Here is a 19,108-nt window from a genome sequence, read left to right as displayed (position 1 = left end):
CAGAAGGAGAAAGGATCAAAGAGAAAATGTCAAGAATAAGACAGATCGAAGATATTAACGTGTAAAATATGATGATAAAAATGAATGTTTTCTACGACTGCCCCTCATCTCTAAAAGGGGAATCAAATATAAGAGACACTGATGAATAGGCTGTTTTGAAAGCATTTGTTTGTTCCTTCTTCCGTTTGTTCTCCTTTAAAGGGGACTAAGAATTGACTTGGTCTCCCGGATTGGTCTCTAGAGCAAACTCTGAAGTGCTAGGGTGCGGGCCTGCAAGTCACTGCGGGCGGGGCTCGGGGGTGAGGGCTCGGCGCGGAAGGGGTTAAGGCGCTGAGCGCGGAGCCATCTGGCCGGGTTGGCTGGTTATAACCACGCAGATTATGTTCACGGGACTCAGAGTTGAAGGCTCCTCTCCTTACCCAGCAGCTCCGCGCACCGCCCCGCGAGAGAGCCAGCGCAACTTTCTTCCCTCTTTCTTCCTCTGATTTTTCCCACCGCTGGGTAGTGGCTGCGGCAGGGGTGGGCAAGACTGAATGACCGAACTCAAGTCCACCTTTCTCTTCATGTCGACGTCCCTGGAAATAGTCACACGGATGCCATGGTTACTTCTGCCACGGTAAGGGGAGGTGGCGGGCATGCTGGGTGGGCAGGTCTGGGAGGGGGTGGGGGATCGCGTGTGGGAAGAGATTTTTCCTAAGGATCTGCGTGGGGGCCCCCCAACTCTGCACACAGCCCCACCCCCGTCGCGCAACATGCTCTTAACTTTCCGATTCTTGTGCCTTCTTCAAAGTTTGCGCTGGGATATGCCCAGGCCTAGGCGCAATCACCACCATCCTTGTTCCACATGCACGCACACGCGCGCGCGGATACTTCTCCCCATCTCCTCCTCCCTCTAGTCCCCTGGCTGCCCAAGAAACCGCCCTCAGTCTGGGAAAGTGATCAGGTTTAAGAAACCTGCATTGGAAAGGGAGGGAGGTGGAGGAGATGAAAAACGGGGACCATGAAAAGGCAGGAAAGGGATTCTGCTTCCCCTGCCCCTCCACCTTATGCATGCACACCTCCAACCCCCCTACCTGGTTCTCCCAGAAGATTCCCGCGCATCCTGTAACAAAAGGGGGTAGCAGACAAAACCGGGGCTAGGAAGAGGCCAGGATCCCAGCATCGCCTTGCACTCAGCTGGCCACCGGTCACTGTTCCACAGCTCCACCACACAGCCAGGCAGGGCGTGGGCTGGGGGAGGGGACGCAAAGCTCAGGACCCGCATGGTCACTTGTCAGGTTGGGGGAGTTGGGACCCATCGCCCAGTAATGCATACCTGCTTTGGTGTCCCACTTAAGCCTTTTCCCTGAGATGGTCCCCAGCCCGGGGCTACTCTGGCCAGCGCCTACCCAAGGACTACCCACCCCGGGTCTTTGCGCAGATGTTGGATCTAGCACTCAGAACGCCAGTCTAGGACCCAGCCAGGTGGGCACCAAGGCGGATCCATAGATAGGGATTTGGTAGCAGTTTCTCGGAGCCTATTTTAGCCTCCCCTTCCCCCACCCCACCCCTAGAGGTGGTGTAGGAAGGCCGAGAGCATCGCATCGGAGACCCTCACAGTTAGGTCGGAGTTAAAAGAACCCACAGTGAACTCTTTCCATTGTCACGGGGCTCTGCGCAGTGGTGGATACTTCTAATGAAATTTGGCACGCTTGGAAGCTGAAGGTGCGGAATGGGGGGTTGGCTTGGGGTGCGGGGAAGACCGCTCTGCTTGTAGCTTTCGGGCGTGAGTGGGTGTGCATCCAAGAGGCGCTACTGCTTTGCGCAATTTTGGCGTTCTTCCTCAGCGCTCAGAAGCGCCTCACTGGGACCCCAGCACCAAATGGTGTGGACACAGTTGATTAGCGAAGTCGCAGGTAGGAATTGGAATCGAGGCTCCTGTTTTCCAGGTGGAGGAATCACCCACCAGATTGACCCCGACCTCTGGCGGCCGGCGAGTAGCAGGTTGAGAGTCAGAGTGGAGGCTAGGACGTGGTACTAGCCAGCACAGGCTGCCAGCTTGGAGAGCTGGAACCCCTGAGCAGGGACTTGTTTATGAGTGTGAAGAGGTTGGGGGCGGGGACCTGCTGGGGGAGGGGAAGGGAGACTGTAAGAGTGTGTAACTCGCAGAGCCTGGTGTTAGAAATTCTGCGGGTAATGGAGTGTGCTGGCAAACCTGCTTTTTAGTAAAGGGCTGCCTATCCACTGCAAACCAACGAGCGAGGAAATAACAAGCAGTGCCCTAAACGTCGGGATGAGAAGGGTGTACTAGAGGGGTGGATTGTACCAGGGGAGTTTTACAGTCGGTTCCGTTTTCTAAAGGGTCTGAACTTTGCCAGCTTACACAGCCTCCCCAGATCATGACATGTCGCTCTAAGAAATTGGAGAGGTGAAATCCAGACGATAAAGCCCAACTACCTCCGCCATAGGCTCAAACAGACCTTCAAGTTTAGCATTAAGATAGAGTGGGGGGGGGGAGAAAAAAAAAGAAGAAGAAGAAGAAGAAGCAGGCTGCGGGCTGCTGTATCAGGCAGTATCTAGGGGCAGAAAAAAGTTTACCAGTAATCGCCTCAGGGAGAGCAGGTAGGATTGAGCTTCAGTAGAAGATGGCCTTGAGAAAATTGTATCTATATGAATCGGGTCTGATTTCCCTACGAGGTAGACTGATCTGATCCTTGGGTGGCCAGAGACAGACTGGGAGGGCCCTCTGAAGTCTCAGTAAGAGAGGGGGTTGGGGTGGGAGAGTAGAGAAGGAGGTGGAGTTCTTCCAACTTCCTCTAGCCAGGCTGGCCCTGGAGGGGCGGGGAGCCTGCATGATGGGCATCTGTGTGCATAGCAGGAGATGAGAGCTTGTGGGAACATAGGTGTAGCTAATGAGAAATCTGCGCCTGTGAAGGGTGTCAGAGCTGGAGAAGTTCAGTGTGGTAAAGACAGATGGCTTGTGCGTGCCTGCACAGACACATGGGGTGGGTGTGGTGTGGGAGGGCGCCTGGGTTGTGTGTGTGTTAAAGGTGGACATGCATGGGAGCTGGATGACCTAAGATTACCAAAGGGATGATGTAGAGGGGAGATTCTCCAGGAGAGTGGAGTGTTAACTTTATGAGCATGTGCAGCCCCAGAGTTTGACTGGAAGGACACTGGGGCACACACAGGAGATTTGTGGGCTCTGCATTCTTGCAGAAAGCAGTGTAAGGAAGAATGGTTTTTGCCTCTCCCCCTTCCCAGCCTTCCAGTGAAGGGACAGGAGAAGGCTTAGAATGAAGGCTGTACATTTAAGGGTAAAGTTCTTGTATATTGGCACAGGGTCCAGTGACAGAAAGTGCTGTGTGCATGAGACTCCTGAGTGAATATATACATCCGCGCATCAAGTGGTAAGGATGCACATTGTGTAATATCGTACAATGGGCTCCTTTTCGGAGAAGGGCGCACCACCAGCAGCTAATGTTGGTTATTATTAAAAAATTAATAGGATGCCTACTGGATGCTCAGCTCATTGTTGGGTGCTGGGACATGGCACACAGCCTTGGAAAAATTCCTTCTCCATGCTCAGCTGACTGTTGCAGTATTGCCAGGAATAGGGAATGCAGTGCCTGTCAAGGTTTCTTCTAGAGTTATTCATGGTTCAGGGGAGCCAAAGGGAAGCTGCCTTGAAATAGATCTGTGGTTTTGTAAAAATGGTTCGATAAAGGTAAAGATGATGGATACCTCTGTGGGTGGGAAGGGAGCTGGTGGGTGTTACCGCTGCTTGCCCAGAGCACAGGCTTGGCTGGGAATTGGAAGGTAATACATTCCAGGTAGAAAGCGAGAGTCCCGATCCATTTCTGGATGGAGTGTGCCAGAATGACTCTTAGTACAGGGACCTGGGGAAAGGCTCAGAGATGCAAAGGACAGGCTGGGCTGGTAGTGCTTGCTAATCCCTGAAGCTTCTGCACTAAAAATCTAAAGCTACACTGAGTATGTGCTAATGCTTTTGTCTATGGGCTGAAGCAGCTATGAGAAAACTAGCCAATGGGATAGAGAAATGCACATGATGTTAATTAAGGCCCCAGTGAAAGAATATGCTGTGTGTTTTGTGCAGGAATTCTGTGGGTCTGGGGAAGCAGATACTGGTCTTGGATGCTCAGACATCTGTCTTAACCAAACAAAAGCATGGTTAAAGGAATACCTGTGGGTCCCAGGGAATGAGAGCAAAGAGAAGTTCCTTGAGTTCCCTGAGGTATGAGGTAACTGGGACAAAGCCGGAAGAAGGTTTTACACTTTAGGGGTACACACATCTGTCCACCTGGGCCAGGTGTCAAGGAAGCCCTTTTGATCATGTGAGGGCATCCGGGTAGGACAGTATTCGGCCAATGGTAGCCTTGATTCATGAAACTGATGCTGAACTATTTTAAGGTTTTCCCTCAATGTTTCAGGGAAGTTCAGGTCTCTGAGAAATAGTGGATGTTAGACAGAGCCAGTGCCCACTGTTCTTTGTGAGCACAATGGTGAGGCAGAAGATTCCCAGCTGGAAATGTCTGCATTTAGTCTGCCACTTTGGAATAGTGGAACTCTAAACTTTTCTGATGTCTAGAACTCTCACCCTGTCCCTGTCTACAGAGTGACTGTGTTGATGAGGACTGGGTAAGAAGGGGAATGCATTCCTCTTTACCCAACAAAGCTCAAAGGGACTAGTTATAAAAATTGTAAAGAAGCGGAGTCTACTTGGACACAGGGCAGTCAGGCATCTGTCAGTCACTGGGAAACAGGATCTTAGTCTCTGTCTGAAAGATAAGCCATAATTCTGGATAGCAATCACATCTCTACTGCTTACCACTATAGATTAAAAAAGCTTCCCATGGCTGCCCCAGTTTACTACTTATCCATCCATAAACTGGAGGTAGCTAAAGTTAGATTTTCATTTATGGAAGTCGGATAAGTTCTCTGAATTATTCAGGAAGAGAGGCAATATAGGAATCGGTTATTAATTTTCAGACAAACTTCATTTTAGCATCAGCTATGCAAACCACAATGGCAAAACAATGCGACTTTGAAGGCACAGAGCACAGTAATTGTCCTTGGCATAGCCATGGTTTGTGTAAGAGGGAAGCAAAGTCCAGCTGCCCTGTGTTGCTGTCAAGGTCTGTGTTTTTCTAGATGATAAGTCTTTGGCAGGTCCCAGCCTGCCTGGAGAGAAGAACCCTGGGGCTTGGAGTTGTGAAATGCAACATGCCCAGTGCAGCAAGTTGGGCATAGCCACTTTCTTCGGAGATGGGGATGAAGGCCCAGAGGCCCTGAAGCATCGCAGTCCTCGCAGCAGAAGTTAGCACACGCTGTCAACTGTTGGCTGGGAGTCAAGGCTCCCATCCTTGAGTTCAGTGGCCATAAATAGTGAGGAGCTAAGCTATTTCCATGAGGCACTAAACCAATTCTTTTGCTTTTTTTGGCGAGATTGGGCCAATTAAGTTGATTGGAAGAGGTCACTGCTGATGGGTCTCACATTCCCCACGCAGGACAGGCCAGCAGAGTTTAATTACATAACATTTCCCATCCCTGCAGTTGTACTCCCAGATGTATCAGATGTTCAGGCCTTTCCTCTTCCCTTCCATTCAGGATGCCTAATTGAGCAGGCTGCTTCTGCTACAGGCTCCTCCAGACCTTTTCCTGAGCAATTCCAAGGCCCCCCGCCCTAAGCAGAGGGGCTGCAAATCCAGGTGCTGGCTGGAAGTGAGAGGGGTTTGAACTGACACAGAAGATCTTTCAAATCCGCCACTCTGTTTCAAGACCTCAGCAGCTGCTGTTCTACTCATTAATGAGGCAGTCAGTTTCTGACACTGGGAATATTGAACTAATGACTGCTGGGTTGAGTTTTATATAAGACTGACTTGGTTGGAAAAAGACCAAATCATTTACTGGAGAAAAGCTTATGGCCCATGTGGGGTTGCTGATAAGGCCGGTGGATACACTTTGTGCTTGGGCAAGCATGTGGAGATGAGATCATTCTGTGTGTGTGTGTGTGTGTGTGTGTGTGTGTGTGTTTGTCTGTGTGTGTCTGTGTGTGCTGGGAGACACATGAACATAGAAGCTGTCCTAAAAGGGCAAGAAGCATTTATGGCTCTTATGTATATTGGTGGGCAGGTATGTGGGTACCGGCTCAGATTCCATTGTCATCAAATTGCTTCTAGTGTGTGGGCCAGCCATATATTTATTGTGGAAAAAATAAAGGACAATTTCTTCCAGATCTTTTGAATATGGGGTTTGTGAGCTTCGAAATGTGAGACCAAGGTCAATACTACCTCATCCTTGTCTGGAAAGAGTTCTAAGATTAAAAAATAGGAAGGAAGGAAGGATGGAAGGAAGGAAGGAAGGAAGGAAGGAAGGAAGGAAGGAAGGAAGAAAGGAAGGAGAAAGATATATATGCTTTTGGTAGTCTCACTTTTAAACTAAGAACACATGTAGATAGTTGAGTTTTTGACAATTTTCTATGAAGCCGATTTTGATTTTACCTGCAAATACTTGGAGCTAGATATAGTATATTCATGTGGTCAGAATGCACTTGCTCTTTGTTTATGTCAAAGTGCTCCTCCAACAATATTGAATAAGAACTACTGAGGTCTCTAGGACTCTAATCATCCTCCCAGGACAGACCTTTGACTCAGTGGTTAATGGATTTGGTCCAGTGTGGTCTGTTATGATTACTCATTATCTAACAACATCACCAAAGAAGTTATTGAGTAAGTGATTTTCAAATGAAGCAGAGAACTGAGTAGCTTGCTGATCTCAAAAGACTTCACTCAGTACAAGGTGATCTTAAGCAGCCTGAGGCAGCAGATGGCCTTCTGACATGGAGGTGGGGATCAAGCTTTCAGCTGAGCTCTGCCACTAATTAGCTGTTGCTATGTCACCCTGAACATTCTCTTCAGGATGTGATTTCCCTGACTATAAATGAAGGGCTTGAATTAGAAGACCTCAAAGCCCCACTCTAGCTCTACCATCCTAAGATTCTACGTTAATTCTGTCCTATCTAATCTTTGCTAATATGCCTTACTTAGAGAGTGCTTTGGCATATTCTGAGGGGCTCCTGTTTTTATCTTTGGGGAAAGGCAGAAAGGCATGCAAAGCATTTACCAGAATTTTGTTTTGTTTGGGCCAAGAATGCTCAGGATGTTGGCTTGGCCTGTACAGTATGCAGTCACAGAGCTGATACTAGTTGGTTTGGCTTTCTGGTAGACCTGATGCTAATTGTTTAGCAGCTTCTTCTCAAATACTTTGTACTGTCAACATTTCTAGTGAGCACCATCTTTAAGACAATGATAGTATTGGAGTAGTTAGTGGGTACCAGGCATTATGGCAAATGTTACATGAAATTATCTCAATATCCCCAGATAATCCCATGTATAATTTTGGATACTGAGTTGATATGAAGCTAAGGGACAGGTCCATAGTTGCATAACAGAATGCTGATGTACTTTCCTTCCTAAAGCCAACAAACAGCAGGTCCAATGTCCACCAGATTGTGTTTTCTGTGCTCTGTGATGTCATCCAGGAGCTGGTTCTATAACCCTATGTGAAGTTTGTCACCCTACAGGATAGCCAGCTCCATCAAAAGCTTCTTTTCCATGTACAAGGCAAATGTTTAGGTTTTTTAGCCACCTGCTGGCAAGCATGTGTCAAATCTGTCATAGCTTCTCATTTACTTTCCTTACTGTTGACAAGGGAATTTGCCCTTCCAGCACACAGGTATTGATTTAAGCCACAATTGCCTCCTTGTAAACTCTATAAGAGTGGAGCTGGACATCTGGTTTTGATCCACACACCCATAAGAGGTGGTGGGTCCTAGCATTCCTGAGTTCTAGGACAAGGACTGCACAAATCCTAAACTTAAATGGAGGGCGGGATAGCTCTTCAGAGCTTGGCTAGAGTAGGCTAGAATAGTCAACCATTTAGACTCGGGCTTTGACTAGGCAGATTTCTTGCTTTAACGCTGGGGAATAAGGGTTGATATAAAGGACTGAGATCTCAAGCTGTGTTTAATACAGAATAAAGCAGCCCATTCTGTCCTCCAGCCCTGGTATTTGTCTCTGCATTTCACTCTGCAAGAATCAAGGAACAAAAGAACTTCTTGGAGGTAACTCTTATCCTCTTTGAAGGGTGTTACTGAATGAATGTTCTTGTTTCCCCTCCCCTTTATCTGCCCACTACAACTACACACACACACACACACACACAGAGAGAGAGAGAGGCCAATAGAGAGAGGACTTTGTTGTGTGCTCAGAGGTATTTTCACTGTGCAACAGAAAATTCTGACCAATCGACATTCATGCTTCAAATAACATGTATTTACTTTGTTTTACAATTTTCATATTTAGGGTGATGCATTTCTTCTCTACATAGGACATAGTCTCTCTCTCTCTCTCTCTCTCTCTCTCTCTCTCTCTCTCTCTCTCTCTCTCTCAGTGATTGCCAAGAACTTGAAACTTACTACAATTTACTGTTCCCTTCTGTTTCTAGACCTAAGCTCCCATCATTTAAAAATATCCTCCTCCCCCTCTGGCTCCCCGTTGTCCCTTGAGGAATGTATTTCAAGTTCTCAGTCTAGGATTAGTTCCATCCTGTGTCTAGCAGACCTGTTCCTGCTGGTTTATAAGGTACTTCCACTGGGTTCAAGAGGGAGATGCAGCTGTAAAACACACCTGATTTCCCAACAGGTGTGTTGCACCATTGAAAAGTAGTTTGGCCATCCTGACACCTGGTAGGTTGTCTAGAAGAGCATGTGGCCTTTCTCCCTGCATAGGACTCAAGCTAATAGTGAATTTTAAACAGGACTTTTTCCTTCCATGAGCCTCTGTTTCCTGGTCTGGAAAAGAAGGGAATTGGAGTCACTGGCTGGTCAAAAGGAGCCTGAAGGTTGCAACTGTTCAGATGTTCTATGGCTCTGCTGTTCTCTCTGCCTCACCATGGTCCATGTCTGGGATTTCCAGGTACTCCTTCTGGCCCGGAGTACTTATGTACAGAAATGTGGAGGGGGTGGAGGAGGAAATTAAGTTATGTGATGCCAGATAAGTTATTGAACATATGGATGAGTGAATGTTTATGGAGTGCTGAAGAAGAAGCTTGCCAGATTTGTGGCGGATCTTGGATTGCTAGCTGAGAGCATGGGGGAGAGGTTTATGTGGGATAAAATAGTCTGTGGGTAGCTGAATTCAGTAAGCCAAATCCAAATGATCCCAAACTATGCTCCATGAGGCCAATCCTGCCTCTGGTACTACCAGAGACTGGTTGCTACTTGGGCATTCTTGAGCCACTCTGGGTCTTGCTGTCTTTGCCTATGAAGTGGCAGAGTTAAGAACTTCAACAACTGCTAAAGCCTTTCCTGCCTTCTCATTAGATTGTGGGAATTTAGGGCTAGGAGAAAAACCTGGATGGATGGATGGATGGATGGATGGATGGATGGATGGATGGATGGAAAATAGGTCACCCTCAAATAGCTACGTGTGGTGGGAAATACCCTGATTGAAAATGGATAGTAGTGGTCAAAAAAAAGCATCTGTTCTTGGAGATGACAGCAGAACATGTGGTGTGTGTGTGTTTATGTTGTATTTTGAATGCTCACCTCTCCATCTTCACCAACAATATTAAAGTATTCTTCTGCATGTTTGTTTCTCCATTTCCCTCTTTGGGAAGCCCCTCTGCACACACTTCCCCCCACCCGCCAGAGCCCAGGGCTCCCTTCTCAGCCTGCTTTATGTTATAGTGCTTAGCAGCCCGTGCTGCACTTGCATCCCTGTCTTCTTACTGGAGGACGAAACCCTTGAAGAAGGGTCTGTGCTTGTCATCTCTGTGTTCACCAACACCTGGACTAGTGTCCGCCACAGAAATGTGTCGAGTGGGTGTATGAACATACCAGAGAATCATCGGTGAGCTCAGTAGTAGATGACGCAGGCAGTAGGCTCAGAGACACAATGCACCTCACCAAAGGGTTCAACACTGTGTCCTCTGTGTTTCTCGTTTGCTCTGCCCCAAAGGTTAGGTCATGAATGCTGGCTGCTTACTTGCCAGGAAAGGTTGTTCTGACTCTCCTTTGGACCCTTTCCATCATGTTCTAACCTACCCAGTTCTGCATATCTGGGCTCTTGGTCTTGGGGAATTGGGTGCCACAGTGCATGGACTGGAGTAATCCCCCTTGAGACACTCTGAGGGTAGATCTGAATGCATGTGAGATGATTCGGTATGTGTCCTGTTGGTGGCTCTGTGCCAGATGTAAGAGAAGAGGCAGAGACGGCTGGGTAAGAAGGACAAGTCACACTACAACCAGGCTCCAAGAGGGAGAAAGGCAAGTATTGAAGATGGAAGGCAGGCTGTCCGAGTATAGACTTTTAATGTGAACAAGACAGGGAGTCCTCTTTGTTCAGGAGCAAGCTGGCCTCCAGTTCTGTGTGGCAGGGGTTTTCTTGCTTCTGAATCCCTAGTGCCAGGCTCAGGTTAAGTGGGGGATGCTCAGAGCCTTTGGCTCTTCATGGCAGTAATTTAGGGAAAATTGTGGATAGTTCAAGAGGTGGTGCTTATGGGAATGTATGAGCTCACAAGATTGCTTTCAGAAGTGTCCCCATTGGCTAATAGCAGCATAAAGAGAAGGAAGTGGGAAGGAGGTGGATCCTCCTCTAAGAATTGCTTTCCCCTTCCCCCTTGCCATGTATCATCTCTGTGGCCACTTCTCACGCAGGAACAGACTGCCATCTACTGTCCACTTCTGTCCTCTGAGTCCCTCCTTCTCAGCCAGCTCCTTGTCATCTCTGCCACACACACACATCTCATTTTTAATGGGTGGAGATACCAAGAAGAAATAGACAGTAGGTGCTTGTTCGACAGTTTCTGCAGAACTTAGAAGGAAACCTTTCTAAAAATGTAACCTGTTAGGTGGTTTTCCTCTCTGCTTCCTGACATGTAATTTGGAGGGGAGTGCCTGGCATCTCCCAAGTCTTCATAGGGCTGGGTGGCAGGAGTACCAGGTGAAAAGCAAGGTCTCACCATCCTTGAGGTATCCTTGGGAGTAGGTAGAATGAAGCACCACAGATCTGAAAAATGCAGATGACAGCAAGGACTACAGTGGCTGTGGGGTTCAGAGGAAGGTCCTTGAAGGAAAAAATAATGTGTGGACAGCTTGTCCTGCATCTCCACTCAGGACCTCTAGTGTTAGGAAACAGGGTCCTGGAAGTGTGTGATGTCCTGAGATAGTCCCTGAACCAGCCACTGTTTGACTCCCCTGGCATACAGGGGAATTTGGGCACTGTTCAAATGCAATGGGTGAAATTCTCTATGCGCTCCTATCTCTCCTAGACTTTCTTTCAAAATCACACCTGCCCAGTGCTGGACTCAGAGCTTCTCTTAAAGACTCTACATCCGGGTCCTGACTCAAGGCTAAGATTCCTTCATGTTAGAATTCATTTCCCCCCAATAAGTACCCCAGACTTTGCTCGCTTGTTTAGACTTGTTTGTTTATTGAATTGATTTTTTTTCTTTGAGACAGGATTTCTCTCTAGCCCAGGGACTCACTTTGTAGCTCCATTGAATTCATAGCAACCCTTTTGTCTCAGCCTCCCAGGCACTGGGGTTATAGGCATGTACTGCCCTGCCTGGCTTGCATCTTTGTGTGTGTGTATGGGGGGGTGGTTTTTTCAGTAATTTTTCTCTTATTCTCCATCTGTCTTTTTCTGAGAGTTCAAGTCCCACCAAGGCAATTTCCAGAGTGTTTATTTCGTGTTCTTGTCCTTAGATATGGATATTGCTTATGCCAAAGAATGGGGAGGGTGGGGCGGGAATAGAATGGTTATTCTATTGAGGTATCAGAGGGCCACTTCATTTTGAGGACTGGGCTATCAATTAAGAGGTGTGGTTCTCTCACTTTCCACTTCCCCCATCAGAGTCGATATCCCCTTTCAGTTCTGCTGTCAAGTCACTTCCATAGAACAAATGTCCTGAATTTTGAGGGGACCATTTGACAGAGATAAAGTTGACCACAGGACCACCGACTGGAAAAGGCCAGGTTTTTAAATTTAGTTATTTGTATGTGCATGAGTGCATGTCTGTCTGTGCACCCTGTGCATGTGTTGCCCACAGAAGACAGAAGAGAAGGTTGGATCCTTCTGGGATTGGAGTTACAGACAGTTGTGAGCCACCAAGTGGGAGCTGGGACTTGAACCCAGGTCCTCTGAAAGAACAGCAAGAACTCTTAACTGCTGAGCTATCTCTTCTGCCCCAAAGATTAAAGTTTTGACCAGGAGGGTCAGGGGCTGTGAATGAGAGAGAGCAGGGCTCCAGGTATGTATCATGTGGCATAATGGTTATCTGTAATTACCATCCAAAAGAGATAGCAAGCTAGGGTTGAGGTAGAGATATAGGGGAAATTCTCTCAGACCAAATAGTGTAAAATGAGATAATCAGTTCCCAGAAAATTGCTTGGTGTCAAGGATACCAGGAAATGGTGGCAATTTCCTGCTGACCTATGATGTAACTTGTAATGGCTGGTAAGAGCAGGAGATAGAAGATATAACCCCAGAGAGAGGAAGGAGACGGCAAGAAGTCCAATTGAGTGGTACCCAATCACAGAGTGGCATGGGATCTCAATATGGAGAGAAGGAAAGAGGCAGTGTGAGCCAGGAAAGGTCTGTAGTCAGCATGGGAGGGCACCAGAACACTGCCTCACTAAAAGGCTCCCTCTGGCTGCAGTGTGGAAGACAATTGCATTAAATAGTATTCAAGGAAAGGAAGAGGGCAGATGGCTGGGTGGTCAGAACGATAAGTCAGGGAATGAACCAAAGAATGGAGTGCGGAGGGAGAGCAGCAAGATGGATTGACCTCGAGTCTTCCTTACAAGAACTTTGTCAGTTCTTCCTCTGGGGAGATACAAATTGAAACTGTGGCACTGACTTGCTCCAGAGAAGGCCACTTGTACTGTGGGTCTTTTGTAGGCTCATGGTGGAATATGGCCCAAATGCTGGAGCTCCTGGGACACCCGAAAGACTTCAACATTCTTAGTTTTCAGATTAATCCATGGGCAATTCTTGTGGATTGAAGTGCATGTGGTGAGTTGCAGAGAAAGGGGAGACACAGAGAGACAGGCAGACAGAGATGGAAACAGAGACAGACACAGAGACACACATAGATGCATGGGGGGTGAGCAGGAGGAGAAGAGAAGAGACCTTCTAAATCCCAAAGGATCTCTTTTTCAAATAGTAGCTCACATGGAAATGCCTTTACAAGGTCACATTAATTATTGTGTGCAAGAAGATGAGTATGTAGAGCCGTCATGCAAACACCCAACATGCCACCCAGCATCTTTGGAGGTGGAATTACTAGAACTCTCCTTGCTGAAGCCAGAGAGGGCCAAAGATGAATCTTGGACATCTTCAAGGATTTTGGCCAACAAGGATTCCCCATATTCTGCCTAGCCCGTTCTCACCTTACACTCCAGGAGCTGTGAACTCCAGCTGATGGTGCTTGCTCAGTGTATTGTTCAGTCCAGTTAAGTCTGCATGCTCAGAGTTTGTAAAGATAGTCGGTGACCCTACTGTGCAACCTGTATCAGGAACCACAATCATACAGAAATAAACAACTATGCTTTCACCCTACTTCCCTGCAGCCTTGTCATGCATCTGACTTCTTCTGGCCCTTGGTTCACTTCAGAACTCATTTTGTTAAGAGTGCCAAGCTCCTTTGGGTTGAGCTCTCTGCCTACTTACTCAGGCAATATTTTTGCCTTTGAAATCGGAAGATGGACAAGTTCTCAGCATATTCTAAATGAAATTGGAAGATGGGCAGGTTCTCAGCATATTCTAAAGTGCTACCCTTCCTCATATTCTGGAAGGGGTACTGAGAGTGAATGGTGGGGTAGAGAGGGACTAAAAAGAAGAAAGCAGACCAACATTCATAGTGAGTTATTGGTGATGTAGACATTTCTTTTTAAATCTCATTAATTCTCCCAGCAACCCTTAGAGACATAAGTATGCATGATGTATTTATACTGCAAATAGTTTATGATCACCTTTCCTACAATAGCTCTTCCTGGGAAAAGCAATCACATACCCTTAACCATGGATGAAATCAGCCTATTGATGATACTGGTGGCCTAACCCAAGCATCAGTGTTAGGATGGTCCTTCCAAGAGACATACCTGAGCCCGTGTCTTAACCAAAGTCTTTCCTGTGAAGGAAATACTTGTTACTGGAATTTGCAGGAGGCATGGGGAGCAGAGGTTTAGGGAAAGAGGCTCAAACACAAAGCCTGGAAAAGTTCATTTCCAACCATATAGGCCCAATTCATAAAGTGAACCATATGGAGCTATTTGCAATCCCCGGGTTTCTCATTTACAACTCTGGGAAAGATAATGTGGGTGCCATCAGGTGTGCTGGGTAGGATGTGTAACACCCATTGATGAATGTGTGCTTCTGAAGAGAATTCTCAGGACTGCTGAGTGGCCTAAACACAAACACAACGTAGGAATTGCCACGTTGTGGAAGGAGTTATGCTAACCAAATGGATGGTGGATATAGAGACACCATGACCTGTAGAGTGGGCAGAGAGGCTGGGACACTCTTGCTCTGAAAGAGGTATTGCTGTGAAAACCACATATCACAGAGACAAGTTCTACAAAGGGCCATGGGATCAAGACAAGCCAGGACTGTCTCCCTAAATGTCATGCAGACTATACCAAAGTCATTCTTGGCTATGAGTGCACTGTCTCCTGGTTCCAAAGGTATAAACATCACATGCAGGAATGACCTTTGTCCTTTTTTACTTTCAATCGCTGAGGAGTGTTTTGAATTTAGAGGATTGTTTTCGGGAGCAGTAAGATGGATGGGTAGATGCAGTCACTTTCAACACTAGGTGATTTACTTTGCTTTACAGGGTCTAATATAGGACATGTTGTCAAGGACCCTGAAATAATAAAAATCTGGCTGTAGTGTTTAGGCATAACAAGTGCCTGACTGCAACAGTCGATAGGAACGATTCTCTGATAACTCACCTATCGGACGATTCCCAAACGTTTAAGCACAAGTGTTCTTTGGGCTGTTTGTGAATGAGTCTGAGCCTCATGGAGAAGAATGTGGGAATCTAAGAGTCAAACCAAGGAGCTCGACTCTTCCTCTTGTGTTACTCTTCATTAATAGGCCCAAGTTCTTAGAGCCTCAGTTTTATTTTGCGAAAGAAAACGATAAAATAAACCCTATCTTCACAGCATTGAGTGGAGTTTCAGATGAGATCATACACAGGAAAGAGCTTTGCAAGCTTCAAATTGCAAATACGGGCCATGGTTTAACCTGTTATGTTTTTTTGTGTGTTTGTGGGTGTCCTATTTTGCTTTCTACTGCTATGATAAAGACCATGACCAAAACCAATCTGGGGAGGAATGGGTTTATTTTATCTTATTCATTACAGTCCATCATTGAGGGAAGTTAGAGCAGGAACTCAAGGCAGGAGTCCGGAGGCAGGAACTGAAGCTGAGGTTGAGGATGCTGCTTACTGGCTTGCTCCTCATTGCTTGCTCAGTGTGCTTTCTTAAAATACCCAGGACCACCTTCCAAGGAATGGTACCACCCATAGTGGACTGGGCCTTCTCACATCAATTATTAACCAAGAAAGTGACCCACAGTCTTACCTACAGGGGGGAGGACATTTTCTCAATTGGCATCCCCTCTTCTCAGATGACCCTAGCTTACATCAAGTTAACAAAACAAAAACAAATACTAAACAGTATGGAACCCAGAACTTTGTGCATGTTAGACAAGAACTCTATCACTGGGCTCCAGTCTCACTGAGCCTAACCTGGTACTTTCTTATACAAATAGCACAGTAATGTTTTCCCCCTAAAGCAGGCTGGGAAAACATTGCCTGAGGAGACCCTGCAGTACCTAGGTATGCCTGAAACAGTGTTTCAGGAGGCATCCTAAAAGTGGGAAGGACTCTTGCTGCTGTCCTGAAAGACAGTGTGTTACTTCTTTCTGACAGTGTCACCAGGAGCTAAGACTTGGGAGTCTCCCCTCTATGATGGGAGCACAAGGCCAAGAGCGCCTGGGCTGGATGGGAATGTGCCACTCGGCCAAGCTAGATATGCTTCAATATGGACCAACCACCACTTGTAGGTCCAAGGCTTTGCCTCCGGCCACATTTGTAGCCCCAGAAGTCACTTAGTACCCGTAGAACAGAATATACCCCCACCACTGATGCATATGCGATGGTAAATCTGACAGGCGCCCCTCCCCAGTTCTGATGGCCTTCTTCATTTTTTCATCCCCTTGAATGTCCATGTTCTCATTTGTATCTATGTAGTGCTCCCGTGTCCTTGAGATGATTAACCATTCAATTCCTTCCTGATGGCTCTCCTAATGATGTTGTTGGGGTCAAAGTTTTGGAGTAGAGCTTCCTAGGTATTCATGAGGCTGGTCTTCTTGGATGGATGGCTGCTTACTTTGGTTTTAGCTGGTCTTATGGGATGCATATTCTGTGACGTACCTGAGTGTGGCTTCAGCTTATTGAATTGTCAGTGGCTTCTTGAATGTTACTTAGTTAATGTTGCAGTGAAACACCATGACCAAAAAGCAAGTTGGGGAGGAAAGGGTTTATTCAGCTTATACTTCCACTCTTTGTCCATCATTGAAGGAGAACAGAAAGGTATTTTCTCAATTGAAGTTCTCTGCTTTCAGATAACTCTAGTTTGTGCATCAAGTTGACATAAGACCAACCAGTTCAGTTACCTTCTTGTAGGGATCCCCCCAGGCAGTGAAATCCTTCTTCTTGTTTCTAAGCTGAGGCTGTTAGAAATTTATCTTTAGTGTGTGTGTGTGTGTGTGTGTGTGTGTGTGTGTGTGTGTGTGTAGAAACCAATAAATTGTAGTAAACTTTGTACCGATAAATTGTTGTAAGCTTTGTTGACATTTGACATGTGAATCTCTTCAAAGTTACTAAGAATTTTTTATCACATAAGAAACAAAAACCTGTCTGTCACAGTGGAAGGAGGCATGATATGAAAAGCTGGACCTCTTATACAGCACCTGTCCCATTGTAGAGCCAGGGTGAAGAGAAACAAAACTATATAATTCAATTTACATTGTTGTAATTTTTAAAATACCTATTTTTATTTATGCATATGTGTGTCTGCTTGCAGATTCCTAAAGAGACTAGAGGGCATTGAGTCCCCTAGAATGGGTGGTTGTGAGCCTTCTGACGTAGGTGCTGGGAACCAAACCTAGGTTGTCTGCAAAAGCAGTCAGCACTGTTTGCTGACCAGCCACCACATTGTTGCATTTCAAGAAAGAAGTTCCACTGAGCATCAGCCTGGGTTAGAAATAAGAAATTTCACTCTGACCTCTTCTTAGAGATGAGACATGAACATCAGCTTCAAGATTCAGTCAGTGTTTCTAAATATAAAGTGACACAAGGCTAGATAATAGTTGCGCTTGTCCCAGCTTATTGCTGAGATTCTTCAGCAAGATAAAGTCACGGTGGCTTCTGAGTCTGGAAAGTAGTTGGCATTAAAGGAACATTAGCCAACACTGTCCTGAGATTATTGTTTAGAATATTATGAATGAACCCAAAGATAAAATACAGGGTCTGGTGCCATCTTAAGGAATACAAAAAGACAGGAACTCCTAAGACTTCATAAGAGACTAACTCAGGAACCAGGACACCATTGTCTGCTTGCACTGTGTCCTCTAAATTCTGCATTCATCTGCCTATCTGGTTCTAGGATTTTTGACCGATTCTCCAAGAGTCCTGAATTCCAAACCCCTTACAAAGAAATTCCAATTGGCTCAGTCTGAATCAGAGGGTCACACTAGTTCATCTAGCTGTGGACCAAAGAAACAACCCACCTGTATCATGCCATCAAAATAGATGTTCGCTCCAGGGACCCATCTTTCAACGAATGGGCAGTTTTTCTTCATACATAGCTGGTAGACTGAGAATGGTCCGCAATGTTTCAGGTTAAAATGATGTTATAACCGGAAGCAGATATAGCCGATGGGAAGATTCTTAGGAGATGTTAAATAGGGCAGTCTGAAGGAGGCCAGTCTTTGCTGGGCTGCTCCCAGTGCTGTGTTGAACGATCAGGCAGTGTCTCTGCTTCTCAGCAGATTCACAGGGGCCCTGATCAAGACACAGACTAATGTGGGTGACAAATAAACAGGTGACCTAGAATGTCCAGCCAGGAAGGGGAAAGGTTAGCATGCAGGGCTCTAGCTATTACTGGGACTCAAGACCTAGCAAGACTGTCCCTGTCTTTTACCTCTGGATCATTGCCTATTAGGAGCTTTGTGGGGTAAATCAGCATGGAATGAGTTCTGCACAGTAGTTTAGAAAGGATGGGCTGCTGCATGAGTCTCCCTAAGAATGGCAGATCTGAATCTGAATCTCAGGACACCCTGGCTCAAGAAAGCTCCTCTATTATGCACCTTCGTTTCTCATGTGCTCTTACTTAGAAAATGCACTGAGCCCTACCTCTTAAGTTCAAAATTCACTACAATCCTCATTGTATACATTCCATTGCCAACCTTCATGAACCTTCTACTGTTAACTTCCTGTAGTTTTCAAGCTAAGCAGTAGCTTAAACAATGCAAGCCTTGGGAAATCCCAAAACAATAAAAAGATTTAGATGCTTAAGTCCTAGGCAATTAGATTATCGGTCTGATCCAATAGAGTGGTTTTTAATGCAATAATTTTTTTTTTAAAAAATCTGTTTAGGATTTACTGGCTTACTTATTTGCATATGAGGTCCTGTGCTCTGGTTATTGCACTGTGGTAGCTGTCTTATGTGTGTAAGTTTAGCACCATAGCTCCTCTGTAAGATAGGCTTTATTTCTTTAAGCTAGGGAGCACAATGTTCCGAATGCTAATAAGTTTTTGCTATGAGTTAGGCACTGTTCTGAATGCAGAGGAAAGAGTAACAAAAGTGAGTCCCCCTTAGCCCTCATGAAGCTCAACTTCCAGTAGGCAGCATTCAAAAATGCAAGCATATAAATAGATAGACAAAATTTTCCTTGTGGGGATTGGTACCACACTGGAAAATCCAACAGTAGAAGAAAGGCTAAGACACAGCAGAACGCTAGGTGGCTGATACAGA

The 19,108-nt window shown here is 46.2% G+C and overlaps 1 protein-coding gene across 2 annotated transcripts in view; it reads left to right on the top strand.

The window, feature by feature from the left end:
* Nucleotides 1-307: 307 nt before the first annotated feature.
* Ntf3 (neurotrophin 3) overlaps nt 308-19,108 on the top strand; it is a 65,447-nt gene continuing 46,646 nt past the window's right edge. Inside the window, exon 1 of one of the 2 annotated variants that reach the window (XM_051173172.1) lies at nt 308-616. In XM_051173172.1, coding sequence (XP_051029129.1) covers nt 599-616 — 18 coding nt within the window. In that variant the 5' untranslated portion in view covers nt 308-598. Of the gene's footprint in view, nt 617-1,774; nt 1,896-19,108 lie in introns of those variants that run through there. The other variant, XM_051173173.1, reaches the window with a different exon arrangement.

Source organism: Phodopus roborovskii, unplaced genomic scaffold, assembly GCF_943737965.1.
Source record: "Phodopus roborovskii unplaced genomic scaffold, PHOROB, whole genome shotgun sequence".
In the NCBI taxonomy this organism is placed as follows: domain Eukaryota; kingdom Metazoa; phylum Chordata; class Mammalia; order Rodentia; family Cricetidae; genus Phodopus; species Phodopus roborovskii.
Note: the sequence above shows the minus strand (reverse complement) of the source record. Positions and strands in the feature narration are given on the sequence as shown.